The sequence below is a fragment of the Gastrolobium bilobum genome, unplaced genomic scaffold (genome assembly GCF_033153095.1).
Source record: "Gastrolobium bilobum isolate Gb01-03AN ecotype WA unplaced genomic scaffold, APGP_CSIRO_Gbil_v1 utg2887, whole genome shotgun sequence".
NCBI lineage: Eukaryota > Viridiplantae > Streptophyta > Magnoliopsida > Fabales > Fabaceae > Gastrolobium > Gastrolobium bilobum.
This window is the reverse complement of record NW_026897225.1, coordinates 164,581-177,862: the sequence shown is the minus strand read 5'-3', so window position 1 is coordinate 177,862 and position 13,282 is coordinate 164,581. Positions and strand designations below refer to the sequence as shown.

At 35.5% G+C, this 13,282-nt stretch overlaps 2 protein-coding genes across 4 annotated transcripts; both read right to left on the bottom strand.

The window, feature by feature from the left end:
• Positions 1-230: 230 nt before the first annotated feature.
• LOC133304969 (uncharacterized) lies at positions 231-5,312 on the bottom strand. 3 transcript variants are annotated; one of them, XM_061505059.1, is made up of 7 exons: positions 5,091-5,312; positions 4,973-4,997; positions 4,258-4,400; positions 2,850-2,993; positions 2,277-2,462; positions 1,703-1,827; positions 231-727 (listed from the first exon to the last, which is right to left on the bottom strand). In XM_061505059.1, the coding sequence occupies exons 1-7, from the start codon at positions 5,175-5,177 to the stop codon at positions 487-489; spliced, it is 951 nt and encodes a 316-aa protein (XP_061361043.1). In that variant the 5' UTR covers positions 5,178-5,312; the 3' UTR covers positions 231-486. The 3 variants fall into 3 exon arrangements, with proteins under 3 accessions (XP_061361043.1, XP_061361041.1, XP_061361042.1); XM_061505057.1 differs by having other exon boundaries at positions 2,850-2,996; positions 4,973-5,312; XM_061505058.1 differs by having other exon boundaries at positions 232-727; positions 4,973-5,312.
• A 1,006-nt stretch (positions 5,313-6,318) lies between these two features.
• LOC133304968 (agmatine deiminase) lies at positions 6,319-12,728 on the bottom strand. Its single transcript, XM_061505056.1, has 10 exons — positions 12,473-12,728; positions 12,246-12,359; positions 12,070-12,159; positions 11,898-11,982; positions 11,701-11,756; positions 11,534-11,612; positions 11,016-11,150; positions 8,644-8,876; positions 7,312-7,470; positions 6,319-6,698 (listed from the first exon to the last, which is right to left on the bottom strand). Exons 1-10 carry the CDS (start codon positions 12,557-12,559, stop codon positions 6,615-6,617), a joined length of 1,122 nt encoding a protein of 373 aa, XP_061361040.1. The 5' UTR covers positions 12,560-12,728; the 3' UTR covers positions 6,319-6,614.
• Between the last annotated feature and the right edge of the window lie 554 nt (positions 12,729-13,282).

Genomic DNA, 13,282 nt, shown 5'->3' with positions numbered 1-13,282 from the left:
TGATCTCAAAGCATAATCAACAACAATTATAAAAAACTTTGCAGGACCAAATTAAGATCACCTTCAATGATATCACAATAGTTTCTTTGAAATTCGAATGTACAAAATCCCTAAAGCCATATAATCGTAATCCCCATTCAAAAGTTAATGAGGAGCCACGGTAAAGCTGGTCAAATACATACTCATTGAAGATATAGGGACAATTGCTAGGTGAGCGAAACATTAAAAAGATCGATCAATAAATAAATGGTATGCCATTTATGCGCATAAATTCTGAAGAAAGACACAGGGAGATTGGCTATTTTATAAATTACAAGAGACAAAACTATGTAGAAATGACAGAAACAATACTTAATAAACCCAACGCCGGACTACCTAGACTACACCAAAAACGAAGAAGATTTTAAACTGCTATTGCTTTTTGATCCATTGATATATAATTGGACAGTAAATGCACAAAATTTTTTAAACGACTACAATATGCAATCATGCCCCACTGTTACCTTCAGAGAACTTTGCAATCAACTTGTCAACATGGATAATGATATCATCTATCCGGGGCCGCACAGCAGCCTGGGGCTGAAGCATCCATGACACGAACTGACGAAGAGCTTCTGGATATGAAGGCTTAGGTCCAGCTGGCCATTTGACCTGTGCATTTACAACAGCCAATTGCAGGCTTCCACCAGACTCTCCAAGTGCATATTCAAATGGAGATACCCCATACCTGAAAAATTCAGCCAGGTGATATAATAAACAATTAAGCATGTGCCCTAAAGCTGCCAAGATATATTTCCTACACCCCAAAAAACAAAATCAAAGATGACAATCATGAGATAGTAACCTATGCAGAGTGATACAATAGCTTGCGCATGGATGTGTTTTTCTTTTGAACTCACTGTTGGTTGAGTAGCATTACTCAAAACAGTAATGTCATTTAATGTGTTTTCTAAATTTCTTTTACACAAACATGCCACAATTTTGAACCGGTGACTCTGGCTCATAAGTAGGACTTGCCATTAAACCTAATGGTCAGTTGGTCACTAGCCCCTCTTTGGAGCTCAGAGCACTAAACATCTCACCTGCTATGACAGAAAATTTGATCAGGGCCAAAAAAAAAAAAAAAAACTATTCTCCAGCTTCCCCTTCTTTTCTCTTTTATAGGTTACACTAAATGAACAAAGAAATATAGAATTTTCATACGTTGTTTCATCAACATCACCTACACACACACAAGCCAACAACATACAGCAATTCCAACAAAAAGGAGATTGGTTGGGGATGGTCATAAAGCAACTTCGATAATTAAACAACTTAAAATATACAACCTTCTTCATGCTCTTTAAAAAACTCTAATTCATCTGTTAATTTGTAGGATCTATATACACATCAAGGGTTCAGAATCAAATGTATTGTACATATGATACTAATGTTTTTGAGGAAACAAATAAAACTAAAAGAAAAAACTACCAAAAAATGACTGAAATATGGTTAAAATGTTGTAAGAAGGCATGATTATTGGTGAGACATATAGTCCCACATTGGTTGTATGTGCAACTAATGTGGAGTTTATAAGGTCTTGAGCACTCCCACCCTTTGAGCTAGCTTTTGGGGTGGTGTATCCCAAGGTTCTTTACAATTATTAAAAGTTCTAAACATAAAAATTAACATAATCACATAAAAAAGAAGGATCAATCCTCACATTATCGCATATAATGTGCATCCTAGTGACCAAATGTCAGTCCTCTCATCTATATCAGCATGGCTCGGGCAATCCCACAGTTCAGGAGCTCGGAAAGGAGCAGAGCAGTGTTCAGAAGCCCATTCCTACATAGAAAGACAAGTAGCAATCAGCAGGTTAGAAAATCCAAGCCAGATGACTGGAATGAAACTTTGCTCTCTCATATTAGACTATTAGTATAACTTATTCAAAAAAGAAAAACTATTTAAAGAATTAGTAGTGCCAAAATAAGAACCTAAACTAAGCAATTATTGACTGTTTTTAAATGAAACAGAGAACCGCTTAATGTACTTTAACAAATTAAAAATATCCATTACTAGCCCGATGATGCATATGCACCAACACAATTTCACAAACTACAAATGCGGCAAAAGCCTCATAAACATTTTAAAACTTGATATACTTATAAGCACCACATATTCTGTGTTGCTTAAAATTACCAGTACCCCAAGAAATGGGAGAGCTAAGACATTAAAACAGTACACAAATTTTATTTATAAACAACACTTCATAAGAAAGGAGAATAAAGAAGCACCTGCAACTGGAGTGCCTCAGATCGGGAGCTAATTTGCCTCCTCGAAGGACGAGCACTGCCAAAATCCATAAGAATGGCAAGAGGCGGTTGTCCTTTTCTATGTGTTAAGAGAACATTACCAGGTTTGACATCGTTATGTGCATATGGAGGATCTAAACTATGCATATGTTTCAGTCCTGCACAAAGCTGTTGAGTTGATTTTTCAGGGTTAAAAGAGTTTTGGAATAAAAAAATTTCTGTCAGTTTAAAGTAATAGTAAACCCTAAAACGTCAAAAAGTACATTGAAAATAAAAAGCAAAAAAAAAAAAAATGCTGCTCAGATAGATTCTAAAGAAGCAGACCAGAGAAATCCATATTTCTTCTTCTACTATATGATTCTTAAGAGAACAAATAACCTATGTAGCAAGAATAGCTTGGTGAAATTTTGAATATAAAAAAATGACAACCAAGAAAGGCTATAATATATGTTAAATAAGATATCACATGCCGGAAATCTTGAGTTGCAACACAGATACACTCATGAAAAAAGTTATAATAAGCAAAATGCACATAGAACAAAGGGTTCATTTTACCTGCCGAAATATTTGAAGAACATCTGAGGTAGAATAGAATTCCTTTTTGGCTTTCATTGTTTTGGCATTGTCTAGCAATGTTCCATCCAAATGAACTGGAAATAACAAGTATGCTTCATGGTTCCAAGACGTTTCTTGGGTAGGCTGCTAAAAAAAAGGACATGTTCTACATAAATATAAAAGCACGAGAATTGAAACAAGGAAAGGAACAAATTCCCAACCATGTTTGCAGAACCTAGATTTAGTACAGCAACATTAGCAAGAAGTCCGGGGAAAACAGCACCATTAGTAGTGATATTATATGTTCGGAAGAAATTATACCAGCAGCACAAGACTTATTTGTACAGAATTAATCAAATTACAAATTATTATGTAATAGACTGGAATCAACTTGGCCAGGATATGCAAATCTCACCCAGTACGTACCATTGAAAAGCCTTAATGCTGGCTCATTATAATCTCTTCAAAATCACATATCTCAATAGATTTTCATCTAGCCTTACCAAGAAAAATCACACGAGATCATGGTACACATCCAAGACAGACAAGTAGAACTGAGAAAGAAAAACCATTTTGACCGGATTATATGACTGTTCAGTCCAGTCTAGACAAAATGGATTTAACATGTCTTTTCATTCAAAGTAGATATAGGAAATGAATATCTATGTCTTTGAGATGTAATGGTAATTATAATAATTAATATGGCCTTATCTTCTATTACTTAGAAATTTAAATGTTCTGATAAAGTTCTTTAATCAAAATAAATAATAGATGTTATAAACATCATATTAGATTGTAAAATATTGATCACTTCAACACTACATATTTTGGCAGTGGGTGAGGTAGGGCTAAGAATGCAGGAAGTTCAATTAACAAACTAAATTGCTCAGCTTGTAAGTAAAATGTTCATTGGGATTGATAATGCAGGAGCAGGTTCTACACATGAGTTTTCATTTTCATCTCAGAAAATTTTTACAATGAAGATGACAAGCAAATTGCATGAGAATGATGAACACTTTAAATCATTTAAGTTACAGCCCAAGTGCTCCTCGAAGATATCGCCTTCACTCAAGTGAGGTTGTTTTCTATTGCTGTAGTACATAGATTTTGGAAGTACAAACTGCTAATTCAAAACCTTGATAACATGTTTTCAAAATTAGATCCAAGCATAACATTTTTCTGGTAAGTATGTACAGAGACCTGAATCAAGGGATACAATAAAGCAAATTATATAGAGGAACAAATTTTTAAGCAAAATAACTAAGTGAAATAATCAGATTTTGGGTTGTGTCTGACCTGAATGAACCAACAATACTCTTATATTAATGATTTCACGTCTTCTGAAAAAAACTGCTGAACTGTGATTTAATAAGGAGAGAAATAAGTGTTGAATGCAATAACTACTTACTTTAACAGAAATGATTGCATGATCAAGAAGTGGAAGCAGATTCGGGTGATTGAACAGTGATGAAACACGGATCTCCTCCCTGACCAACTCAAGTTGTTCATTGTTCTGAATGAGAACCTTTTTCATAGCATAAGTTCCGTCATCTGCAGAGAAATGATAGTAAATTTGATGGATTTATTTTGATCCAAGGAATCATAAGGTCCCACCAATTTTTGAAAAAATAAAATAAAATAAAACAGTTAACTGGAAGTTTTTAGTTATTACAATGACAAGGCACTTTCTTCACTACTGATAATCAAAATTAAACTAAGACAATAGAACCTCCTATTCTCAAATGTTGAAAGGAGCAACGAAAATTACACGCCTTATCATCAAACTTAATAAAAAGGACAAACAAAATCACTTTCACAGTTGCCGCAACAACAGAATTGTATATAAATATCTCAACGAAGAACATTGGCTTGAAGCGGTAGCATTAGATAAATCAGTAATTAACTTCTAACAGATCAGAAATCGAAATCTCTAATCGAAGAAGCATTTTAATTTCAAGAAAGGAAATGCCATCGGAGATCAAGTAAAACTGAACGTTTAAATGCAAAGATTTGCATGGATCACACAGATCAGGCTAATTTCAAAGAACAAAAAAAAAAATGAGAGAAATAGAAATTTCAGATCTGAATGCAGATGCGAAAGAGATTTAAGGAATGAATCGAACCGGAGAGATGAGAGGAGTGTTTGAGCTTGTTGGCGAGGCCACCGGCAGCAGAGTCGGCAAGAACCTCCTTGACGAGGTAGACGTAGGCGAAACCACCTTCTCCGAGCTGCCTCATGACGCGGAACCGATTCTCGTTGATCCACACATCCCCTCCTCCGTTAACGGAATCGTACAATGCATTAAGACCAGAAAATGAGCACCCCATTCTCTTCTTCTTCTTCTTCTCCCCTTTGCGTGTTTCGAATTATAAATAGAACTGAAATCAGGCGTCCAAAATATGATTTTCGAAGACCTGATTTAACGTCAATTGAGTTATAATAACGAAATTTATGAATTGTCTGTGTTAACACTCAACCCTCCCTCCCTCCCTCTAATTTATTCGGCTTTCCCATTTTCTTACTTAGCTCCTTTCTTAACGAAACACCTGTTTATTTTTATTTTGGGCACCCCTACCCTTCTCCTTAAATTAAAAATTCATCGAATTTTGTATATTTTATTTTAATGGCCTTGGCCTAACTTTATGTTTGACCCAATGTTACTAGTTAAGTCAAGATCAAGATCCAAAATCGTAAATGAAGCCACAGTGGGAGCATACCGAACGACCAGTGTATTACTATGACTTCAAAATTTATGAATAACTTATATATTTTTATAAAAAAAAAATCACTCTTGAAATAACAATAAATAGAGTCTACGAAATAAAAAAACGTTAGGTTGCATGTCAAATTGAAAATAATAGTAATAATAGACAGCACATCATGATTCTACAAAGATCTGCACCTGATTATCCAATTGTGGACAACTAGAGGTAAGGTGAGTCCCAAAATTTATCAACTGTTCAGCATGATATCAGTTCGCTTTGGTTTATATATCCAAAATCAAGGTATTATTCCTGTTCGTGAATTTTATATATTTTTTAAATTAAAAATTTTTATTTAATGAATAAACATTTAGTGTATGTTTGAATTAATTTTTTTATTTCAAGAAAAAATTCTATTCTATTCTATATATTTAGTGAAAAGTTTTGCTTTAACAATATGCATCGACTTTCAAAAAATTTACTTATTCTTCATTTTGAAAAAAAGGACCACAATATCTTTGCAGTTGGGCTTTTTATATTACTAGCTAATGGTAAACTTAGCCTGAGAAATTAAACATGAATACTGCGTAGATTGGGAGCATATCTTTGGTGCTACAGTATGTATTTCTTTACTAAAAGTAGAAAAATGTGACGGTTTAGGCGAAAATAACCATGCAAGAAAAAGTAAAATGGTAAGAAAAATATATTATTTTTTTCAAAGTAAATGATGCACTGAGTCTTCAGTACTCCCGTAGTACCAAAGATATTTTCGCAGATTGGATACATTTTTCTCCTACTCAGTAGCAAAATAAAATTTGTTCTACTTAAAAATTTCCAATTCAATTATCAAGAGAATATACCACGATTTCACGATTTGAAAATGCCAATTAGGTTTTATTTCAATGGTTTTTCATATCTTTGCAGACATTTCTATGCAACTATTGGGTTTAGAAATGAGCATCCATGCTCAGCAAACCAAGCAATTTAACTAATCATCCGGATAACATAAAAACACCAATGCAACATATATCAATGATACAATGAATGTTGGGAGAGTGCTGCTCAAATGGCTGGTTGTTGCTGAGTAATGCAGTGTATATTTCCACCCGCCAAAACAATCTCCCTGGAACCTTCAATTCCCACAACCTAGGAATCAGCAAACATTTTAAAATGTCATTAGTAATATTTTGTTACTATTCTCTGCGGCTCTGCTAAATGATGGGTATACATTCGCCAGTTTTCATGAAAAACTCCATCCGATTTCTGATGCATTAATAATTCATGATGATAGGCTGAGTGAGAAAGAGAGTTTGTTCTATAAAGAATAAATGCAACAAGCTATCCATCTTTAATGAAAGCATTAGTCCTAAGCTTTTTCTAGAACAAACAGTGATGGTTGGAGGCTCCAACTTGGAGCTACAAATATTCGACCACATACCCTATCACTTGGAAAGTTTATAGATCTCCAGTCCCTCACAACATATTGTTCCCATTTCATAAAATTTTGACTGTTGTCTGATTCACAGATGCTGTTGTTTCATTCTTACGAGTTATCAACCACCATTGTTTTCATTAATTAGATAACTTTCAAGATGTTTAGGATGAAATATACCCTAAATTCATACAATGCATTTAGAAATATTCCTTGATCTACACTAACTGCAGCAATTATTGCAACTATACACATCTTTGAAAGATTACCATATTGCTGAAAGATTCTTCAACCGAAAAGAGTATTTTAGCTATCGGTTCTACTTACTTCATGATCAGGGAAGGCCTTAGATAGGACTCGAACAGCTTCATCATCCCACTTTTTATCTCCAAATTGTGGTGCTATGATAGCTCCATTTGCAATGTAAAAGTTTACATAGGAAGCAGCAAGCCTAGTACCTTGAAGTCTTGGCTTGGCCTCATCAAACTGTCAAATGTAAAATTACAACAGAACAAGCATTCAATGGAAGTGTAATAAATAGCACCAGTTCAATCTTCACCATATCAGGTATCAAAATAGCTTTAAGCTTAGCATATCAGTTTTGATATAATGAGTTGTAGCATCGCCATTATTAGAATATAACAATTTAAAGCCTATGAATAATTACAAACTATTGTTACTTAAAATGATTGGCAACATTTGTCTTGTTTCTGGCACCTCATTTTGCTTTACAAAACTCAAAAGCACAAATTGACACAAAATCTTCATCCAAAAGTATGTCTTGGTTAGCTGCAGGTTGCTAACTGCATTCCAAAGATTGCAGTGCCCATCATCCCAAATTACCAAAAGTACATAGGTTAAAGATCCACTTGGAACCTAATTCCATTTTCTGATTCCTTTGGTGTTAAAATTTAGATTAGGGGAGGGCAAATCACCGAGAGGATGCAGTGGATCTGAGTAGTACAAACAGCAGATCACTTTCTAGTAATATGCTCTTCCTGATAATTACATCCTATTGAAAATAAAACTGGAACAATCATTTCTTGGCTGCAAATGAAATTCATGTTGACCTAATATATTGAATTATGGTAGACAGGTAATCAAAAGGCTGCCGCTAGGAATCTGACCTTCCAACATAAGCAGAGACAAATTCCATTAAATAAACACTACACCCAATACTTGAGAGATACAAGCCAACCAAAACAGATGTTCATATGAATCCTTTATCCTTCCAAGTGTGTAAGTGGATACCAACAAAACCATCGGTCTACTTATATATTTTCCATGTGGTATCCAATCCAGTGAAAAATGTTTCACAGCATCTTTGCAACCAACATTTAAACTTCGTACAAATTATATAAGGCCAGCGTTTTAAGAAATAGCAAATCACATTGCCACAGAGAAAAGAAAGACCTCAAGTATGACATCTTAAACATCTATAACTGATGACCATGCAGCAACAAACTATGCATTGCATCACTTAAAGATACACTACACTGATAATTGGGTCCATATTTTGAAAATTATTTCTATAATCTTTTAAATGAAATGAAATAATAATGATAGCATATCTTCTTTTTTATTACTATTATTTTCAATTATCAAGAAAGAATTAGAAAGTAAATGGGAAATGAAAGAACTGCAAAGTTGGAAGTTTACCTGAAAAACACCACCAGCCTCTTTCTCTGTCATATAGAGTGGACCGGGAATATGGATTTTAATGATTTCAAAATTTCTACCTTTCGCATCAGTTACACTTGAAAGGAAAGAATATGCTTCCACAGATCTTGCATACTGAGGATCAGTTTCATCATCAGTCCAAGACAGAAGGACCACACCAGGTCTCACAAAACAGCAGATGTTATCAATATGACCATTTGTATCATCGTCTCCTGTATAAAACCAGCATAATTCTTAATTAGAATTCAGGGAATAGATAAAATCTGAATACCACTTTGAATATAAAACAGGTATTTACAAATATTTCCAGATCATCTCTACAGGAGTGTCTAATTTCCTAGTTAGGAAATTTCTTTAAATGTTCGCTGATTGGCAAAGTCATTTTCAACAGTGCAGACTGGTCCGTGCTCTTAAGTTCAAGTGTGAAAAAAGTAGTATTGTAATGAAGCTAGTAACATCAGCATAAGGATCCTCAGCGACAAAGTAGTAAGAATATCACAACAAAACAAAACCATTACTAGATTCTTATTTCTTTGAGTAGAAAATTAGCTAAAAACATTAAGGCCAAAATCCTTGTTATTGGTGCCCAGGTAAGACCACCCAATTTTTGTATTAGCTTTAATCTGAAGAAAGACTGACAACAATGTCACAATTTTATCCTATTTTGAGTTTCATTCAGGTGATGATGAGACCTTGAGATGCACCACTCTAAAAGCTAGCTCAAAAGGTGGGAGTGCCCAATGCCTTATAAACCCCACATTAGTTGCCCATACAACCAATGTAGGACTCCAAGTCCCATACCTTGCAAATGGAACCCCAACATTTCACCACGCTTCCCTAGTGCGTGCCCCCACGCACAACTCCACATGATGAATGCTCTGATACCATTTGATGAGACCTTGAGATACACCACCCCAAAAGCTAGCTCAAAGGGTGGGAATGCTCAAGGCCTTATAAACCCCACATTAGTTGCCCATACAACCAATGTGGGACTGTTGGGGTTCCATTTGCAAGGTATGGAGTCCCACATTGGTTGTATGGGTAACTAATCTTGGGCTTATAAGACCTTGGGCACTCCCACCTTTGAGCTAGCTTTTGGGGTGGTGCATCTCAAGGTCTCATCAAATGGTATCAGAGCATTCATCATGTGGAGTTGTGCGTGGGGGCACGCACTAGGGAAGCGTGGTGGAATGTTGGGGTTCCATTTGCAAGGTATGGGACTTGGAGTCCTACATTGGTTGTATGGGCAACTAATGTGGGGTTTATAAGGCCTTGGCATTCCCGCCCTTTGAGTTAGCTTTTGGGGTGATGCATCTCAAGGTCTCATCAAATGGTATCAGAGCATTCATCATGTGGAGTTGTGCGTGGGGGCACGCACTAGGGAAGTTGTTGTGGAATGTTGGAGTTCCATTTGCAAGGTATGGGACTTGGAGTCCCACATTGGTTGTATGGGCAACTAATGTGGGATTTATAAGGCCTTGGGCACTCCCACCCTTTGAGCTAGCTTTTGGGGTGGTGCATCTCAAGGTCTCATCAGGTGATAATCAATATACACTAATTGATTATTTGTGAAGGTCAGGAGCCTTGTTACATCATAAGAGCATGGTCAAAAGCACAGAATTGATTTCCTGACAGAAAGCGCATTCAACCCGAGGGCAGTCAGATTTCATTCTGTTGAGATATATAAAACCATTAATGTAGCCTCCCCCAACGGCTTAAGTTTTTGGGATGAATTGGTTCTTTACATGGTATCAGAGCCTCGTGTCCCGGGTTCAATCCTTACCGCCCCTTCCCCCCCCCCCCCAACTTTCTTTCTAGTGGAATTTCTTTCTTCGCGCAGGTAGGTGGGCCTGTGCATTGTCCACCCTTCAAGCCCATTGGGCTCTCGTGTGAAGGGGCGTGTTGAGATATATAAAACCATTAATGTAGCCTCACCCAACAGCTTAAGCTTTTGGGATGAATTGGTTCTTTACACATTCTATGAAATGTACAATTTGTTATTCAGCTATCGTGGGTTCTAAGCTGCATCTTACATTGGTCCATTGCTCCACTGGTTTTATGCTGAATCAAGGTCTTTTCCAATAAATAGTATTGTCTTATACAAAAACACATTTATATTGAACCTTGTACTACACCTCATGCATGATAAGTACATGTTTGGATTAGAGAAAATAATTGCTTTTTTTCGCAGATTTTTGAGAGAGATTTTTTGTTTGGGGGGGGGGGGGGGGGGGATTATTTCCCATAAATGGTCCATATAAAATCTTTAACTACCACAAAATAAATATCCTAAGCAAAATACTATCAATTCATTGGAAGATTCTCAATCTAAAAGATCCAGCTTTATATACCATATAATCCCCGAGGCAACCATATAACCTTCCTGACTCCAAGATATGCCTTAAGTTGATCCTCTATTTGGTTCTTACTCAAGTGAGGGTTCCTGTTCTTGTTCAAGAGACACTCTTCAGTGGTAAGACAAGTACCTGAAGGAAGAAAAAATTGACGAAGTAAACAGCAAAACTTGTAAATTTCACACGCAATGCAGTAAGGAGATCCAAGTACAGAGCAGTAAATCTAAGAATATTTGATCTGATATCAGGACAGATTGAAATGAAAGCAATGAAGAAAACTAAGCCACATTCCCACATTCATTAATATAACTGTGGGGGGGACTATTCTGCCTAGCTACCACTTATCCTCTTTTATGAATAAATCAGCAATAAAACTACATTTATTTAGAGATGTTTAAGAGCAAGATAGCTAGCATTAAGTAAGCAGACACGTTATAATTTACATCGAAAGCTTGCTTAGATATTTCCCAAAACTAGAAAAAAGCACCTTCAACAAATCACTGCATAACTCTTACCTTCTCCATCCACATGGATGCTTCCACCTTCAAGCACCATTGAATGTGAAAATCTAGGAATCTTCTCAATTTCCAAAATCTAGCAAACATATGATGATAACAAAATCAAGTAAGCAATTCGCACAGCCAAAAATAAATAAATAAGTGAAACATTCAACTTCCCTAACCTTCTTAGCGACAAACATGTCAAGACTCCAATCACTGTAACATCCATCTTCTAAACCTGAACATTTTACAAAATTCCATTAGTTGAAGAACCAATAATCAAGACACAATAATCAATTAATCACATAAGTTTCCTTTAATGATTCCTCAAATTACTCATCCTCTAACAATCCTAACAAAAGTCTGAGTGCTTAGTTACCTCCCCAACTATTAAAGTTCCAGTCAATTCCCGCAATCTTGTACTCTGCATTACCAGATGTTGAAGGGTTTCTTCTCACAACAAACTATTGAACAAAACAAACCATAAAAAGGGACAAAATTTGGTAAACAATAAAAACCACTAATCTGCATGTTTCTATAACCAAACTCACAGTGGGTCCAGTGTCACGAAACCAAGAATCGTTCATGCTGATCTCAACGACCCTGATATGTTCAGGTAGTTGACTCCGTGCATTCTCCCACTAAGATTTCAAGATAGATAATTCAAATATCAGAAACAACAGCATCCATTTCACAGAATGTAATAATACTAATCATTAATATCTACCTGGGCAGAACTACAACAAACGGTTACTGGTTCGAATCTTGCGATAGCAGATGCTGTCCTGGCAAATACACTTTGGGCATGAACGGCACCGTCTCTCCAATTATCTGTGCGTTCCTGTCACGCAACATCACTAACTAGTTTCACAAAAGAGATGAATAACCAAATCATTGATAAAGCAGTGTGTGTGAGTGAGTGTGTGTGTGTGCATGTAGTTTATTCATACTCACAGGCCAACCCATCCAACACTGTTTGTGGGATTCCCACTCTGCAGGCATGTGAAATCCAAGATCAGTTGGTGTGCCTTGAAGATACATCACTATATTCTCTCGCTTCACTTTTCTCTCCGTGATATGTTCTGTCTTTCAGAACGACAAAATGCTTAGACACAGACACAGGCACAGTAATATATAGCACAGTTTAATGAATAAATGAATAATAGTAATTGAAAAATGCATATGCATGACTTTTCAACACTGTTCTTTATTATTCATTATTCTCAGCCTCCAAGGAATGAAAAACCTACAATCGAAGGTAGGTTACTATTTACTAACTCCCAACTCTCAACTGCCGAAGGGAAAGTAAGATCACAATGGAACTCACGTGACAAAATCACGTCAAATAAATAATTCACATCTTTGCGATCAGAATCGTGATTTTTTGGATACCAAAAAAAAAAAAAATTGTTGGTTTTTTTCCCATATTTTTTTAATAATTGTAAAAAATGTTGCCCTTATTTTATTTTAATTGTTATGAGAAAAATATGCTCGTCTTTGAAAGATTATGAACCGCCTGCTATAAAAGAGGTTTGTTTTTTCTGCAGTTACAAATAAGTTATCTGCAGTAAGTTTAATACGATAATGTTTTCAAGTAGAAATTATGGTATTTTTATAATTTTAGTTTATTTTAAGATTATTATAATTTTTATAATTATAATTTTTTAATCTTTTAATCCCAAAATAATATTATTTTGAAAATAAATGCAGATAATTTATCTGCAGTAATTGTAGAAATATTTTTTTGAAAAAAAATTATGAACC